This window comes from Corythoichthys intestinalis, chromosome 20 (genome assembly GCF_030265065.1).
Source record: "Corythoichthys intestinalis isolate RoL2023-P3 chromosome 20, ASM3026506v1, whole genome shotgun sequence".
In the NCBI taxonomy this organism is placed as follows: domain Eukaryota; kingdom Metazoa; phylum Chordata; class Actinopteri; order Syngnathiformes; family Syngnathidae; genus Corythoichthys; species Corythoichthys intestinalis.
The window spans coordinates 38,091,321-38,109,596 of record NC_080414.1 but is presented as its reverse complement, the minus strand read 5'-3'; the positions used below and the strand labels follow the sequence as shown (position 1 = coordinate 38,109,596).

At 40.4% G+C, this 18,276-nt stretch overlaps 1 protein-coding gene across 3 annotated transcripts in view; it reads left to right on the top strand.

Moving 5' to 3' along the window:
* The window catches only part of phf19 (PHD finger protein 19), a 52,998-nt gene that overhangs the window by 6,561 nt on the left and 28,161 nt on the right, over window positions 1-18,276 (top strand). For 2 of the 3 annotated variants that reach the window (XM_057824935.1, XM_057824934.1), the window contains exons 3-9: window positions 11,445-11,526; window positions 11,603-11,695; window positions 11,769-11,863; window positions 16,058-16,206; window positions 16,282-16,377; window positions 16,732-16,921; window positions 16,982-17,049. In XM_057824935.1, coding sequence (XP_057680918.1) covers window positions 11,445-11,526; window positions 11,603-11,695; window positions 11,769-11,863; window positions 16,058-16,206; window positions 16,282-16,377; window positions 16,732-16,921; window positions 16,982-17,049 — 773 coding nt within the window. Of the gene's footprint in view, window positions 1-6,807; window positions 6,897-11,444; window positions 11,527-11,602; window positions 11,696-11,768; window positions 11,864-16,057; window positions 16,207-16,281; window positions 16,378-16,731; window positions 16,922-16,981; window positions 17,050-18,276 lie in introns of those variants that run through there. The other variant, XM_057824936.1, reaches the window with a different exon arrangement.

Here is an 18,276-nt window from a genome sequence, read left to right as displayed (position 1 = left end):
ATATAGAACAAATCCTCTAATCCCATTCATATTTGTGTCGGTTGGCAGAGCGAAACCGATGATAGCATATTAAATGATAATTATTCTATACATTACTTTATTTTGCGGTCACGGTGTATCAGCTTCACAAAAAGAAATGCAAAACATACCATTTGGTGTTTCCCCACACGAACTGTTGTCGGGGTTTCATCAGTGTGATTGCTCCCCCAATGATCCTTTCACTTGGCTGCATTGGCTTTCGTTTGGGCTCAAATTGATAACCCAAAACACCAAAGAAAGGTTCATAACCCTCCTCGTCACCATTAGAAGAATGTTCGTTACGTCGGATTCGTCGCTGCAAATAGAAACAAAATTGTCCGCCATCATCGCCGCCATTCAGTACTAAGCACTGAGCCAGTTGTTTCTCTATAGTGACGTCACGCACACAATATTCTAGATTTCCGGCATCTCGGGGGCGGGTCCTTTTAACATGACAGTCGACCTAATTTCTGTCATTTTCTTGGTGTTGCGATGTGTGTAATTACACGAAGTGGCATGATATGAATTCAAAAGGCATGCGTTGATGGATAAATGATAGAATATTAGCATTTCCCCAGGTGTTGTCATACCCTTTAAAGCGCCACACAGAAATTAATAAATTTAATTGTGTAAGCAGGATGTGCGTATTATTATTATTTAGTTACAGGTGTTTTAGCTCATTTCAATTTATTTTTATTTAAATGGGCTATTATTTATTTTATTATGTGTTTATATTTTACAAATGTGATGTAGTATTCATTTATATTGTATATTTTATGTTGTATAACTTCAGTTCCTATGTGAATATTAGTTCCTACTTGTTTTGTTGTAGTAGGACGGCTTTGTATTGAACACGGGGCCGTGTTGGTTATTATTATAGCAGAGAAGACAGCTGTAAATCAACAAAGACAAGTCAACTGTGCCCCGATCTACCACTCAAGAGATCTGATGGGACTCAAAAAGTAGGTTACGATTGCATATTAGTTGGAAAATAAACCGGATCCACCGTATTATTACACTAGTGACTTCCGGCCCGATCCTAGCTAGTAGTATTGAGGCAGGAGGGCCGCGTCTCGCGTCAAATAATAAACTCTGCCGTTCTTTTTGCGTGCGTCGCGTTGAGCCGCTTCTGGGACGCATCTAACACGCGGCCGCACTTCAACTGGTGTGCATTGGCTGATTGACTCTAACGCCCGCATTTCACTGCGTTCTCGCGCCGTTGACGTTTCTGGACTGTCCTACTGTGTTGGTCCTCATTATAGTAGAGAAGACGGAGTAAATATAATCTACACAAAGAAACTGTAACCCGGTCGACTCACAGCCTTGAAAAGTAAGGGTATTATTACGTCAGAAACTCGTTCGGTACGTGTCCGTTCCGAACCGACTACCACGTACCGAAACGGTTCAATACTATTAGATGTACCGTTACACCCTTTATATATATATATATACACAGTGTTGTCACAGATTACTTAAAAAAGTAATTTAATTACTGATTACATCACAAAAAAGTAATCTAGTTACTTTACCGATTACTTTATTATCAAAGTAACTAAGTTACTTTAAAAGTAATTTATCAGTTACTTTTTACCAATTTTTCTCCTTTTGCTGCCTCAACATAAAAATGACAACAAAAAAATGTCATCACATGTAATTGAATTTTTCACATAAGTCTTAATCTTTGAGTTAGCGGGGATTTAATTAGTCGATGGAGTTGATTCCAACCACCATTGACTCGCACTAGCTTAGCCACCCCGGAGCCCTGAAACTAACAAATAACTGACAAACTGCATGGAATTTGTTCAAATCAACTCCAACGACTAAATAAACCCCCGCTAACTCCAAGATAAAGGCTAATGTCAAAAATTCTGAACTTCCCCTTTAAAATAAAGACCTAGCAGTTAAAATATTGTCTATAAAAGTTGTAAAGCAATAAAACAAAAAACAAAAATTAATGAAATGAACAAGAATCCTACAACGTATTTCATAATGGGTCAAAATCATTTTTCGAGCAGATCATTTGACTAGCACCTAAGACACTAGCTTTTGCTTTGCTAAGCCAAAACTGCACCTGTGGAGGCAAGATGGATATTTAGAATTACTGTGAACCTAAGCTTTCAAACGCAACCAACAACAACTGAGCTTGAACAGTTTTATATATACAGTATATATATATATATATATATATATACAGTATTGGCCAAAAGTTTGGCGACACCTCAAAAGTGGATACTTTGAAGAATGTAGAATATTAAACCTGTTTTCAGTTATTTCACTTTTTTGGCCATTCCATGTGTTCGTTCATAGTTTTGATGTATTCAGAGAGGATTTAACATAGTAGTGAAAATATATAAAACGTAAAAACTTGTTACCTGTAGGCTGTTTCGAGTTTTGTCGCGTTTACTGTAATTCCAAGTGCTTCTTTGTTGATTTAGCGACCGACAGTCATTTTCAGCCAGTGTAAAGTTTGCAACGCACGGAGATATTTTTGTCATCTTTACTGGACAGAAATGTGAAGTAATGGCTGTATTTCCAGTGAGCAAAGGCATCCATTTGCGGTATATATATCCTGCCTTTCACTGTTAGCCTCGCTGCCTCGTCAGAATGCTATGTTGTTGACCGCCGTGGCAGACAGCGCTCAGCCTCAGACAGCACCGTAAAACACGTGACCCCCCCCCCCCCCCCCCCAATGAGAAATGCTCTTCGTACATGACTACAGTATTCTTCATTCTACGTACATTATGAGGCAAAAACAAAATAGTAACGCACAGGCACTAGGGAAACTAACTTTAATCGGATTACTGGCTTGGAAAAATGAACGCGTTAGATTACTCGTTACTGAAGAAAGTAATCAGATTATAAGTAACGCGTTACTGACAACACTATATATATATATATATATATATATATATAAATAATGTGTGTGTGTGTGTGTGTGTGTGTGTGTATATGGCGGAAAACACAGACTGAAAAAGCAGTTTCTGCTCTTGCACCCCTCTTTAAAATAAACTGCTATATTTTAAGCTAAAAGAACTGTTATGTTTGATAGAATATGTCTATATGCTGCCATAGCAGACTCATGGCGCATTAAGCCCCCAAACTATTTTTAATTTGTCCGTCTTACCCTGGAAACTCTCGTTTACAGACGTTGTGCAATCGCTTTTGTTTCAACACAGCCATACAAAGAAGGGAAGTAATTATATTATTCAAAATGTCTGTCATTTTTAGCTTAGAATCATTGATGTCTAATATTTCCTTTGAAAAAAAAAACGACTTTAAAAAATTACTCACTTCCATATTTTAAACTTAACAAATTACGTCACAATGAAAAAAAATGGTGTCTCTAAATAAGTCACTGATATCTACCACATAACTATCGCTGAATTGTTTTTGTTTTTTGTTTTTTTTTATACTGTCGCATTTTCTCCGTTATTCGAGATGTTAAATAATGGATCCAAACAAAGAAAAAATGAGAAAACCGTTCAAAGGGTAAATATATGAAAAAGAAAATCTCGACCAGTCCTTTATATCTCCGATTTCAGCACCCCGTCCCTTGTTATATGACCATGTTTTACTCTTAAAATTCCCCAAAATTCCGGCTGTGGCTATTCACAGCTGTGTCTTGACACTCAGTGATACATGCTACAGTTTTTGGATTGAAACAAGGGAAGTACGCGATAATATCTCGTTAAAATCTTGCCGTCTTTACTTCTGCTCTCTCATGCTCTCACCTCCAGTTAGGGTTTTACTGTTTATTTATTTATTTTTTTTTTTCCTAAAATGCCCTCCTGTTCAAAAATTTTCTTCCCCCAGAAAATTGAGATTTTAAGCTTTCCAGTTATGTATCACACATGCATATCGGACAATTTTGATTTGAATGAATTTCCCGAATTGGGGGTCTCAGAGCCGAACTTCCAAGTCACTTGAGTGTTTTCCGCCATATACAGTGGTCCCTCTACAGACGAATTCAATTCGTTCCAGGACTTTGTTTGTATGTCGAAATGGTCGTATGTCGAGCGGGATTTTCCCATAAATCATATCGTACACAGTGGTACCTTGACATAGTATCGCTTCGACACACGATCTTTTCGACATCCGACGTAAAATTTGACTCGCCGTTTTTTTCTACGTCCGACGAAATGCTGGAAATTCGACGATTTATGACAGCGTTGCAATTCCATTGTTTTTCCGCAAGACGGATGCACAGCGGATTTTCTTGTAAGAGAAATCAACATGGGTTTGTGTTAAAGCAGGTGGTGAAAAAAGAAAAAAGGTGAGGCTTACTATTGAAATGAAGATGGAATGATAGAAAAATATGAGCGTGGGGTGCGTGTCTTTGAACTGCTTGACAATACTCCTCGGACCTCCGTATGCCAGTCTTTATAAGGTGCCAATTATTATTGTGGTACCATCGCCAAAGAGATCGCCAGTTTTTTTAGGTTTTTAATCATTTATTTCGGAACTTGTGCAACACAACACGCCAAGTGCCAGCAACAACAGGACGTTAAAAAAAAAGTAATATCTCAACTGCACACTCTCTCTCTGCCATCAGCCCCGCGGTGCGTTCAGGTACACCACGCAAAATACAGCCGCCGCATTAGAACCCGATTTGGTACATTATTACTAGAGCTGGGAATCTTTGGGCACCTAACGATTCGATTACGATTACGATTCAGAGGCTCCGATTCGATTATAAAACGATTATAGATGCACCCCCCTCCTTTATTTATTTATTTATTTATTTATTTTTAAATGTTTTGTACATTAGTTCCAAAACTGTTCAAAAATACTCTCAGGCTAAACCAAACTACTATTTCAGTATCAAGTTAACATATAGCAGTAAACAAATATACAAAAATAACAGTAAATAAAAAACTCCAGTCCCCATTCTGTATCAGCAGCTTTAAACTACATTCAATTAATTTAATGTTGTGAATCAACCGTTAAAGTTGTTAAAACTGCTCCCATTATTCCATAATTTCCCTTTTGTCTACTTTCGACATGTGAAAGTTTTAAAACTATTTTAAAGATAGATTCAAGTCAATATTTTACGGATTTAGGAGTATTTTAGATAAAAAGTTAATTGGGTTTGCTTGGAAGGTTCGCTACAACATCCTTGCAGGGAAGTATACTGATTTAAGATGGCGGCGTTTACTAACGCCTGCATCTAGCTTTTTTGTAGATGTGCTGCTAACGCTACTGAATCTATATTGCATCTAGTCCTATATAAATGATATCTACCGTAACATTATGTGGATGTACTTTGTAGCAGCTTTTCGGCAGCAGTCAGGTATGTTGTTGTGTTTTTTTTATCTCGTGGCATGTGTTGAGCTAGAGCTGTGAGTTGAGCATTGGCATTACCCGAGGGGACGGGTAATGAGAAGCATGATGTTTAGCTACTCTCGCTCCGTTCTTGCTCATTGCGTCCCGAAGACCGCGCGGCGCGCTGAGTGTGTTGTACTTCCGCTTTACTTGGCATATTTCAATAATCGGAATTTGGATGTTTGTGAATCGTTCTCGAATCTTCCACGGCCGAATCACGAATAATCTAAGAATCGGAAATTTTGTATTTGTCTTGCTCTTTGAAATTGCTATTTGCAATAGTAACAGCAGTATTAAGGATTTAGTGTAGGTTTTTGGGCTGTGGAACAAATTAATGGAATTATAATGTATTCTTATGGGGAAATCCTGCTCGACATACGACCGTTTCGACTTACAAACAAGGTCTTGGAACGAATTAACTTCGTATGTAGCGGTACCACTGTATTTCTATTCATTCGTTCCACAGCCCAAAAGCTTACGCCAAATCCTTAATAAATACTGCAGGTACAATTACAAATCGCAATTACACATAACAAAACAAATAAATTATAAACACAAATCTGAATAATAATAAAAATGTAACAAATTGGGTTTGAATGTGGCGGTTGTGTTTTGCATGCTACTCCTGAATGCACCGTGTAATTGATAAGAGAGTGAGACACGTGCGGAAGAGTGGGAAGATTTTACATTCTCTTTTGCATGTTCTGTTGTTGTTGGCATCGGCTGCGCCGGACGGTATCCGTGTTTTGTTGAACAAGTTAAAAACTTGACGAAGCTGGTGACTCCCTTGCCGATCTTGCAATAATAATAATAATGAAGGTCGTCCTTGAGATCGTAGACATATTTTGGCCGGATTGTCGAGCCACTTCACTGGCGTGCAAACCATGCTCATATTTTTCTATTATTTCTATCTTAATTTCAATGGTAAGCATGACATTTTCCACCGTGCATCCGTCTTGTAGAAAAAACAATGAAATTGCAACGCTGTCAAAAATCGTCATATTTCGAGCATGTTGTGAATCGTCATATGTCGAGACAAATGACGAGTCAAATTTTACGTCTCATGTCAATGCGATCGTATGTCGAGGTACCACTGTAATATGCGAAGTGTTCCTCACTTGCTTCTTTATTGTTGCAAGAAAATAAATGCACAAAAATACAAAGGGTTGCTGTCGGCCGCTACCCACGACAGCTCTCTGCTCCTTCTTCCTTTGCTCGCTTCCATATATGTCACGTCACACATGCCCCGAGTCTCCCTTTAAAGGAGACATGCATATTAACGGGCATTACAATAGGCCAGGGGTGCCCAAGTTTGGTCCTTTAGAGCCTCTATCCAGCTTGTTTTCCATGTCTCCCTCATTCACCACACCTGAATCAAATAATAGGGATCGTTATCAGCAGGGCCATATACTGTATTAAGAGGGTTACACCACTCCCATAGGGATCCATTATGCGATTTTACTTCCGGGTTATGGAGCCTCGGGTAGTTCCAAAAATGGCTGCGACGAGGGCGGACCGCATTTATAGGAATGGCTGGCTGTGAAGTATATTCGGAGGTAATTTGATAAAAAAAAAAAAAACGATCCCTTTTGAATTTTCAACAGTCTGTATTCTATCAGAGACGCTTTAAAATGTATATGTTGAGCTTTATTTGTATGCGCGTGGCGTAATTATATATTTTATATTGGTTGACAAGCGATTTTCTCCTACTTTTTAAGCTGAGTCTGCTAACTAGGAATGTATCGCCAGGGATAAATTCATTAAGTCACTACCTTTTTTAAATTGTCAAATCTTTCAGAAGCCCTTTTTGACATACACACTTATCTGTATTTGTGAGTATTGGTAGACGACCGGCGTTCACCTGCTTATTAGCTCGATTTTGTAAGCTTTGAACTAAGGCAGTGGTCTCCAAACTATTCCACATAGGGCCGCAGTGGGTGCAGTATTTTGTTCTAACAAAAGAAGACGACACCTTTGCACCAATCTGGTGTTTTACAAGTGTAATCAATTGATTGCAGTCAGGTGCTACTTGTTTTAGCAGAAACCTCATTGGTTAAACTGTCCGTGCTTGATTGGAAGGAACAAAAACCAGACCCCACCGTGGTCCTTGAGGACCGGTTTGGAGACCCCTGAACTAAGGTATCCCCCTCATGAAAGAGTACCAAGTCAATGCATGACAACCTGTGTTCTTAACACCAAATTGTTTGACATTATTATATTTTAGAGATGTGTATACATTGAAAAGGGATGTCAACAAATATTTGACACACATTCATAATAAAAAAAACAAAAAACTAATTCAATGTTTTTTTAGGTTACATTTCCACATCATGCTGCTGCTGTTGCCTGCTGATGGTGACTGCTGGCTGTGGGCACTAAGCCCATTTTTAAATGGCAAAAAACAAACAAAAAAGCCTTTTATTTCATGTTTTGACGACTGACCATTGACATCCATTTTTTCTGCTGCTCTTGGTCCTTGGGGAAACCATGCTGCACAAGCAACCATCACAGCCCACTGATCTAGAAAATGTTAGGTGTAAACAGTGAACCATATATAAATATAAACATATACCAATTTCGCCGGTTGTTTCAATAAAACATGTGGTTTTCTTTATCAAAGGGTAATAAATTGTTATTGTTATACATTACACCATGTTGAGGAAAATCATTAAATGTTGTTTCCGTCTTGTAATCATTTTGTGTTGCTTGAGTCCAAAATGAAAAATGCCTCTAAGGAGGTAAAGGTTTGGTTTTATTCAAATTAGGGGCTATATTCAAAATTTAAGCGGGAAATATTTGTTAAATGTCATTTCTTTGTGTTTCAGGTCAAACTAAGTCTATAAAAAGGAAAATGTACACACACATACACACACACACACACACACACACATATATATATATGTATATATATATATATATATATATATATATATATATATACTAAAGATACACCGATACCGATACTAGTATTGGCAGGGGGCGCCGATCCGGCCTGAAATGGTGGTATCGGTATCGGCGAGTACCAACAAAGACGGCGCCGATACCATTTACCGGTCCATTATTATAACATTTGACCGCAGCCTTTTTTTTTCTCCTGGCGCTCACTACACTCGGTCTCTGTGTTGTGTGATGACACGTGAACACCAAGCAGCTATCGCTATTGGCCTGCTCCAGACCAATGAGAACGGGCCAATAGCCACTCCTGACCAATGACAAGGCAGCTTGGCGGCGCCAACATGGCGGCGGTCGGAAAATATTTCAAAATAGAAATCCCGTCAATTAAAATCAATGGCTGCATGCAAGATTTGCGGCCTGAAAGTTTCGAGATGTGGAGTTAAATCGGCCAGTTTCAATACCTCGAACCTGATAAAACATTTGAAGACGAAACGTGAACGAACACAACGAGTTTGAGCCTGCAAGAGCAGGACTGCTATCCAGAGAAAGGGCGCTGGACCGGTGCAACAATCTCTGGTCAGTTCACTACGTCAACTTTATTTTGTCTTTTACTTAAAGAAATGCTGCAGTAATTTGGGAACTGTTTCCAAAGTAGGGTTGCCACCTTTCAGAAATAGAAATAAGGGACCCCCCCCCCCCCCCCCCCCCCTTATGTTTTGCTTTGGTCAGATGAGACCAAGATTGAGCTTTTTGGCAACAAACACTCTAAGTGGGTCTGGCGTGCCACGAAAGATGCGCATGCTGAAAGCACCTCATACCCACTGTGAAGTATGGCGGTGGGTCAGTGATGCTGTGGGGCTGTTTCGCTTCCAAAGGCCCTGGGAACCTTGTTAGGGTGCATGGCATCATGAATGCTTTGAAATACCAGGACATTTTAAATCAAAATCTGTTGCCCTCAGCCCGAAAGCTAAAGATGGGTCGTCACTGGGTCTTTCAGCAAGACAATGACCCTAAACATATGGCCAAAACTACACAGAAATGGTTCACCAGACACAAAATCAAGCTCCTCCCATGGCCATATCAGTCCCCAGACCTTGTTTTGTTGGCAAAAGGGGGTTGTACAAAGTATTAAAACCAGGGGTGCTAATAATTGTGACACACATTATTCGAAGTCAAATAATTATTTCTTTATGTGGGATTTTTCCCCACTGAATAAATGCACTTGTATTGAAGGTTGGATTTTTCTTTTTTTCCATTAAGGTCCCATATTATTTGAATTTAAAAAAAAAAAATATATATATATATATACAGTGGTACCTCTACATACGATCACTTCGACACACGATCTTTTCGACATCCGACGTAAAATTTGAGCCGCCATTTGTTTCTACATCCGACGAGTTGCTCGAAATACGACGACATGACAGCACTGCAAACGAACCCACGGTGGATTTTCTTATGTGAGAAATCAACACAGTTTTCAAAAAAAGTTGATACAGTTGGAGAAACAAGGAAAAAAGTGATGCCTACCTTTGAAATGAAGATGCAAGTTATAGAAAAATATGAGCTTGGGGTGCGCGTCCCTGAACTGGCTCAACAATACAGCTCCATGATCCTCTTATGACCACCGTTCGCCACTATTTATAAGTTAAGGTGACAATTATTATTGTGGTAACATTGCCAAGGAAATCGCCAGCTTTGTCACGTTTTTATCATTTATTTAAGAACTTATCCAACACAAAACGCTCATTGTCTTAAGCAGTTGACTGCTCTCAGGAAAACGAAAGTATTATCTCTACCGCACCGACCTATCTCACTGGAGACGTCACCTTCGCGGTGCGTTCAGGGACAGTAAAAAGTGTCCGCCATATTAGAATCCGATTCGTTACATTATTTTCAGGAATAATTATTAATTCTTCTTCTTCTTCTTATATTATTCTGAATTATTTATTTGTAACTTATTTGTTTTTCTATGTTTAATTGCCATTTGTAACAGTGCCAGCAGTATTTATTAAGAATTTAGTGTATGTTTTTAGGCTTTGGAACGAATTAATGGAATTATAATGTATTCCTATGGGAAAATCCTGCTCGACATACGACCATTTCGACTTACAAACAAGGTCCTGGAACGAATTAAATTCGTATGTAGAGGTACCACTGTATATATATATTAGAAGCTAAAAAAACATCATAACCAGGGGTGCCAATAATTATGTAGGGCACTGTATGTATGTGTGTGTATGTATATATGTGTGTATATATATATATATATAAGAAAAGTGGAAAATAGAATTTTAAAGTTGTGACCACAAACCCAAACGTTTTGGGAAACCAAAGTGTTTATACATGTCAGTGCAACAAAGCACACTAGGAACTACCACTTACAACTTGGGAACAAAATATGTTATACATGGTCCTGGTTATCAGGCTCCAGCAAAGCTTGCTGATGAGCTGATCATTTGATTTAGGTGTGTTAAGAGGGAGACATGGAAAACAAACTGGATCGGGGCTTTCCAGGACTGGACTTGGGCACCCTGCAGTAGGCTATCGTTCATTGTCATTCTGTCATACGTTTTAAATAGGCTATCACAAAAATAGGTTTCACCACACCATGTCTGTATACCGCTTGCAATCCCATTCTTATACTAGTATCGGTACCGATATGTTCCTAAAATGATGTCATCGGTATCGGCGAGATTACGAAGAAATAACATTCTGATGCTTTGCAACATGTACTTTTTAAGTTTTGACAACTAGTTTCCAACTGCCAGCCGCCTTAGCACAAGATGGCCGCCACCCTATGCATGCTCCCATAAAAAGATGAGCGTTTGTCGCCCTTCCAAAAATGATAGACGCTCAATCGTGTGACGATAAAATAATCTTGGTTGAGAAATAAGATGGTTATGACTTCATTTTAATGTCAATACATTGACTCTGATGAGAATGTCGCTTCAAGGCGGCCATAGGAGCAATCTAAGGTCTTTTCAGTGAATAATTGTTTATTTGCTGCCAGCCCCCCCGCTTCAAAAGGATCGGACCTGTAGCACCGTCAAAGATGATGACTTTTCAAATTTTTTTGTCTTCGTCTGACACATTTTTTGACTAGTTCAACATAGACTCCAGACAAGTGACCGTTTTTTTAGAGAATATAGTACTTTGAGCAACTATCTTTGATAAAAATGTCATTTACACTGTTTTGTCATAAACAGCTCAGCCTGCCAAGACGCAGTTGCTTTGTCGCCTTTGAGGACAACTCCAAATTTTGGGTGCTGTGGAAGGACGTACAACACGGTCAGACGCAGAGATTGGCAAGTAGGCGTGGGTCTTTTCGTATGCGTGACCGTCCTTCTCTCCTTTCGTACTCCAGCCGTCGTGCCGGGGAAGGAGCCTCATTGTTCGGCGTGTGACGAGACTGGGCTGAGCACCGACCAAATTCTTGTTTGTGGAAAGTGTGGCATAGGTGAGAACTAAAAAAAAAGATATCAGAACAACTAGGACCACAGCACCCAATCCGTCAATCTCTCTCTTCTCAGCTTTCCACCAGCAATGTCACATTCCTCCCGTAGAGGGTAGTGGTGACACGAGTCCCTGGTTCTGTCGGCGTTGCGTCTTCGCTTTGGCTGTTAGGGTACGTGCCCGCGTACACGGTAGACCAGGGGTGATCAAACTGCGGCCAGCGGGCCAGTTTTTATTCACTCTCAGCAAGTTATGAAAATATTGAATATTGTCCGCACAAAAAGTGTGAGTTCACCCTATGTTCTATGGCTGCAGCAGTCCTCAGCTCCAACACGAGATAGAGCTAGTCAATGAAACACTGCTTCTGTGTTACCTCAGGGGCTGCTGCCCTCGCAACCCGACATCAGATAAGCGGGAGAAAATGAATGAATGGATGGATGGTAAAAAAAAATTAAGCCAGTTACCGATGTTTAAAGCAAATTTTAAGCCGATATGACGCTGATATAACATGTTGATTATGAACAGCAATTGAAACATTCTGTATAAGCTTTCTTAATGAGATAACATTTTAAACTGCACTTGATTCGATTTTTACATTTTTTTCATAACATTGAATGCCATTTTACTAAGTTAGCATGACAATGGATCTATCGCAAAGCCCCCGCCCCCTTGTTTTACAACCAAGTTGCCTCGACAGTTATTTGCTGATTTATTTAGGTTATTGGGTAACACATTATTTGACAGTGGTGTCATGAGAATGTCATAATTATGACATGACACTGTCATGGGCATTAATGAATTATGATGACAGATGTCATTAAGTGTCATCCGGCAAATTATCTCTCTTATGAATGGTTGTAAAAGATCTGAGCGGGACATAAATGGAGTTAGTGGGAAAAAAATTGCCGGATGACACTTAATGACATCAAATAAGCCACGCTGGACTATAAGCCGCAGGATTCAAAATGAGGGGGGAAAAGTAGCTGCTTATAGTCCAAAAATTAAGGTAGTTACGTGTTCCGTCAGATTTTTCTCCTGAAGCTTTCGAGGCGATGAATAATGTCTTTTACATTCCGTTGGATTCTCAATATTATCCAAAAGTGCTAAATAAACAACGTGCATCATAGACATCCATGTGCAACATGAATATGGCGTAAATAAATGCTTAAGACGAACGGTGAGGAAGCGGCGTGCAGTCGAGTTGACCGCAGCGACATGCTAGGTATGTGTAAGGAGAACTTTCCTTTGTGTGCGTCCGTGACTAAATGTAAGTACTGTATGTGTGGGGTGACACGCTAGTTAGATAGCAAACTAACGTGAAATATATTTTTTTTTACAAATCGATCATTAACTTAACTGACTGTTTTGACATTAAGTTATTTGGTCGACAACAGAGCCGTATCCATTGCGGGCATTTGGCGAGCTTTCTTTTAGGCTTTGAAAAAGGCCCCCCAAAAATTCCTTCCCCCTAATATTTCAGGGTACCTAATGTTGGAATTACAGGTACCCCACGTGCAGCGTTAAACAATCGGGTTTTTGCAATGTAAAGTGAGAAAAAAGATGTTTTAAGTCACGACCAGTGTTGTTAATTTTACTTTAAAAAAGTAATTACTTAAAGTTACTTTTTGGGAGAAGTAATTTGTATTTGCGTTACTAACTTGGTTACCTCATTGTAAGAGTAATTAGTTACTCAGCAAAGTAACTAATGTTACTTTTCATTTTCTACTTTATTACATTACGTATTGTAACAGCTTTCACATTGAAGAGGTTTATATTAACTGATTGAACTGATTTTTTCACTCAAAAAACTTACGTTATCCCTTTTTTTTTTCTCCTTATTCCACCTATATGAGTCGAACAGTATACAAACTTTAGCTTTCAAATGCTGTGAGGAAAAAAGCCTTTTTGTTTTTCCTGTTGTACTGATCAAGCATCCAATCATAATACCCGTACCGAGGTAGGTACTGAACCGTGAGTTGTGTATTATTGTCACACCTCTAATATATATTTATATATATTTTTTTTCAATATGCAGGGTGAGGCTCTGAATCTCCTGCCGCTCCGGTCTTTTGCTCTAGTTGTTTTAAAAAACATTACACAAGGTTCATGAATATGTGATTCAAGAAAAGTTTAAGGCAAGTGACTATTTTTGGTAATTAAAAAAAAAATAGTATTAAGTTGTAGCATCTATAAGGACAACGCCAACTTGGTGATTATAATGCACGCTCAGCAGGAAAACAGTATATTATTTTCAATTAATTGTACCGACCTGAATGCCACGAACTGTATGTTAAAATTGACAAAAAAAAACCTTGCCCAAGAGTTTTAAAATGATGCTCGTCATGCTAATGCTAATGAGAGCGCGAATGTCATGCTAATGCTCCGAGCCACCTAGCCAATCATCATCGCTTTGCTCTCTCTCTGCCTATGACAAAATTGGACAACTCGTCTTCATTCAACCAAATTTTAGTAATGCACCCCTTCACATCCTTAGTAACGATAACGGTGTTGCAAAGATAGGAAAAGTAATTACATTCCTCACTACTGGAAAAAAATAACGCCGTTAGAAACCCTTACGCCATTATAAAATACACTGGTCACGACCACTGGCCGGCTGGTGTCAGACTTTTGTGATTTTTGGGGGCGTGGTTTGGCGATAGGTCCATTGAATGAATGTCATTTTCCAAGCTGTTTTGGGGGTCCTTTTCTGGCTTCGCCACAAAAATGCTGTTTCTCAATAATACGCAGCTAATTAGCATGCTGTTTTATCTGATTAGCCGTCAGTGGAGAAGGTGTGTCGGTCAAAAGCTCATGGGCATTGGCGATGCGCGTAGTGACTGAAGATGCGTTCAGACCGGCCGTGCGTCAGTGTCGACAGTTCAACCAGATGAGCCGCGCCCCGCGATGTCACGTGTTGAATTTTCGTGTCGTGGAGAAAATAGCCGATTAGATCTTTCTGTGACACATTTCCTCCACGACGAGGAAGTAGCCAATTAAATAGGTTTTCTCATTCATGTGACTTAAAGGGGAATTTTTTTTCACATTAGGCTTAATTTTCAATTAGCGGGAGTTTGATTAGTAGGTGGAGTTAGTTTCAACAAATTCCTTGCAGTTTTTTAGTTATTTGTTAGTTGCAGGTCTCCAGAGTGGCTAAGCTATCGTGAGTGCTTGCTAGCATGGGTGGATGAGATTTGGGCAGCAAACGCAGTGATTTTTGTGAACTTGGACCAGAGGCTGTGATGACGCTAGGCAAGGTGGTGGGCAGGCGAACAAAGCGTTTGTCACATCCATGACCACATCTGGAATGTTGTTTTAATATTAAGACTTTTTAGGAGATACTAATCAATTATCCAGAATGTTGACGGCGATTTTTTAAATTTCTCTTCTCATCACCACAATCGCATCCTCTGCTAAAGTTTCTGCCTCCAGCTTATACATGTCCAGATCAATAATATAGGGAAGATTTCCATTATCGTCAGCATATATCTACATTAATATTTTAATCTGATTTAATGTCTGAATCGCTGAGGCGGTTCAGCCGATCAGTAGTGAAAAGGTGGTGCTGAGTGGCCGACACTTGGGGGACTTTCACATTAGACCAAGAGGACTAGGGTCCGGTTGGAGAGCTACCTTGTAACAACACCTGCAAATGACTTATTGAAAAGGTTCAGTATTCACGCTGCACCAACCAAACTTTCCGAATAGCATCACATGGGCGAAAGGCGCAGTCATTGATTGGACAAATTAAAAGAGGAAATACCTCCCTTCGGAACGGACGGAAGTGGAAGGAGCGTGGTGCGACGCTGCACGTAATGTAGCATAAGCGCATCCTGGTCTCCTTGCATTCACAAGTGAAGCAGGTTGCACTTAAAACAGCCTGAGACCCACGTTTTTTTAGCAGACTAGAGTTCGTTTGTTTGGTCAGGACTGGATTCGGATGCGCATTTACAAAACAAAGCAGACTATCTGAGAAAAAGAACTGTCGTCCGTTTAAAATGGATCAAACAGTGCTCGTGTGAAAGCGCCCTTATGGCGTCAGTGCCAAAACTCCCACAGTTGGTTTCGTATGTAGCGCTTAGCTTGTGCTAATAATACATTTTATGAGGGAGGAAAAAAATCATAAAACAAAATCGGAACGGTACGCAAGTGAAACGCACTGAAAATGCAAAACCGAAATAGTTCAATACATCCACATGAACTGTCGATCTATAGATGATATTTAACAAATAATAGTGGAAGGATATCAAAATCTTGGATTTTTCTGAAAGTGACCCTCGGAGCAAAAAGTTTGGACACCCTTGCCGTAGACAAATGCTGACACGTGCGGCATACAATATGTGACTTGACGCCATGTCCGCGGGTGCAGAAAGGTGGCGCTCTCAAGAAAGGTCCCCTGGCCAAAGCTCTGTTAGCCATGAAGCGGGTTCTCTCCTACAACCCGGACGCTCTCCAATGGGACACGCGGCATCGCACCAACCGGCAGCAAGCGTACTGCTACTGTGGAGGTCCCGGAGAGTAAGATCGCACGCCGAGAAAGAATACAAAGATGGGAACAGAGTTGATGCCGTCCGTCCGTCCGTCTTTGTCTAGGTGGTACCTGAAGATGCTCCAATGTTTCCAGTGCGGCCAGTGGTTCCACGAGGCGTGCACGCAGTGTCTTCAGGAGAGCATGATGTTTGGAGACAGGTGAGCGCACGCTAGCCAAATGTAGGCCGTCTTCTTAATCTCAAGCCAAGACCGCCCTCTGTCGGCTGCTTGTGGGCGATATTTACGTCACGGTCAGCTACTATTACCTTACAGGAGATGTCATATGCTGGAGAAATTGTATGGGTAGCTTGGCTGTGATAGCTGGTAAACTCTGGCGGTCACTTCCTGTTGATTTTGAGACATTTGAGGGTCAGTTCCTGCTCCTCTTGATTTTGGGACATTTGAAGGTCACTTAATGTTGACTTTGGGGCCCCTTTTCAGCGCTCTCCAGGTTCTACTTGTTCTTTTCGGGCTCTAACTAGGGTCTAATTGTTCTTTTCGCGCTCTCTCCAGGTTCTACTTGTTCACGTGCTGTGTGTGCACCCAAGGACCGGAGCACGTGCGCCGTTTGTCTCTGCGCTGGGTGGACCTGGTGCACCTGGTTCTCTACAACTTGTCGCTGAACAACAAGAAGAAGTACTTTGAACTGGACGAAATTCTGGATTTCGTCAGCACGCGCTGGGAACATCTGCAGCTGGGAAAGGTATCCGAACCCGGCAATGGCTGGCCGGCCCAAACGCGCCTAAAAATCTCGTCCGCGCAGTTGTCCAACACTCCTCCGGCAGACAGGGAGCGCAACCTGCTGGATGCCCTCAACAAGTACAAAAGCAAGTAAGTTGAGGTGCCACAAGTAGAGGTCGCCCTACAGTCATGTGAAAAAATTAGGACACCGTATGGAAGCCTGTGTGTTTTCTAACATATTTGGTCATATGGATATTTAATATCAATTTTAACAATCTTGGGAGATTCATGTAATAGAACTAAACAATTAAAACTGAAAACAATATTTTTTTATATCGTTCTGTAAAATGTAATTTTGAATAAATGCAATTTCTGTTGAGAAACAAATTAGGACACCCCCACATTGAATCCCACTTAAAATGGCTAAAATCACACACAGGGGTATCACATCAGGTGCACATGATTAGAACATCATTACCCAGTGTTTTGTGAAGGAGGCTTGCCTTATTTAAACCTCACATTTAGTTTGGTGTGCCCCTGACTGTTGAAGTGAAAGAAAACACCATGGTGAGATCAAAGGATCTGTCTGAGGCCTTCAGAAAGATAATTGTAGACACTTATGAGTCTGGTAAGGGATTTCAAAAGAATATAAAATCAGCCATTCCACTGTTCGGAAAATAGTCTACAAGTGGAGGACATTCAAAACAACCGCCAACATGCCCAGGTCTGGCCGTCCAGGCAAGTTCACCCTGAGAGCAGACCGCAAGATGCTAAAAGAAGTCTTCAAAAAGCCTAAAATGTCATCACGGGACCTACAGCAGGCTTTTGCGACTGTTGATGTAAAAGTGCATGCCTCTACAACCAGAAAGAGACTTCACAAGTTTAACTTTCATGGGAGGTGTGCAAAGAGGAAACCTTTGCTCTCCGAGAAGAACATGAAGGCAAGACTGAAGTTTGCCACAGTGAATGTAGACAAAGACCGGGACTTCTGGAATAATGTTAATTGAACAGATGAATCTAAAATTAAATTATTTGGACACCAGAACAGAGGACATGTTTGGCGTAAACCCAATACAGCATTCCAAGAAAAGAGCCTTATACCAACTGTGAAGCATGGAGGTGGAAGTGTCATGGTTTGGGGATGCTTTGCTACAGCAGGACCTGGCCAGATCATCATTGTAGAATCCACCACGAATTCTATCGTGTATCAGAGGGTGCTTGAGGAACATGTGAGATCATCTGTGAAAAAATTTAAGCTGAGGCGAAACTGGGCCCTGCAACATGACAATGACCTAAAACATACCAGTAAATCCACCAAGGACTGGCTGAATAGGAAGAAATGGAGAGTCCTGGAATGGCCAAGTCAAAGCTCAGATC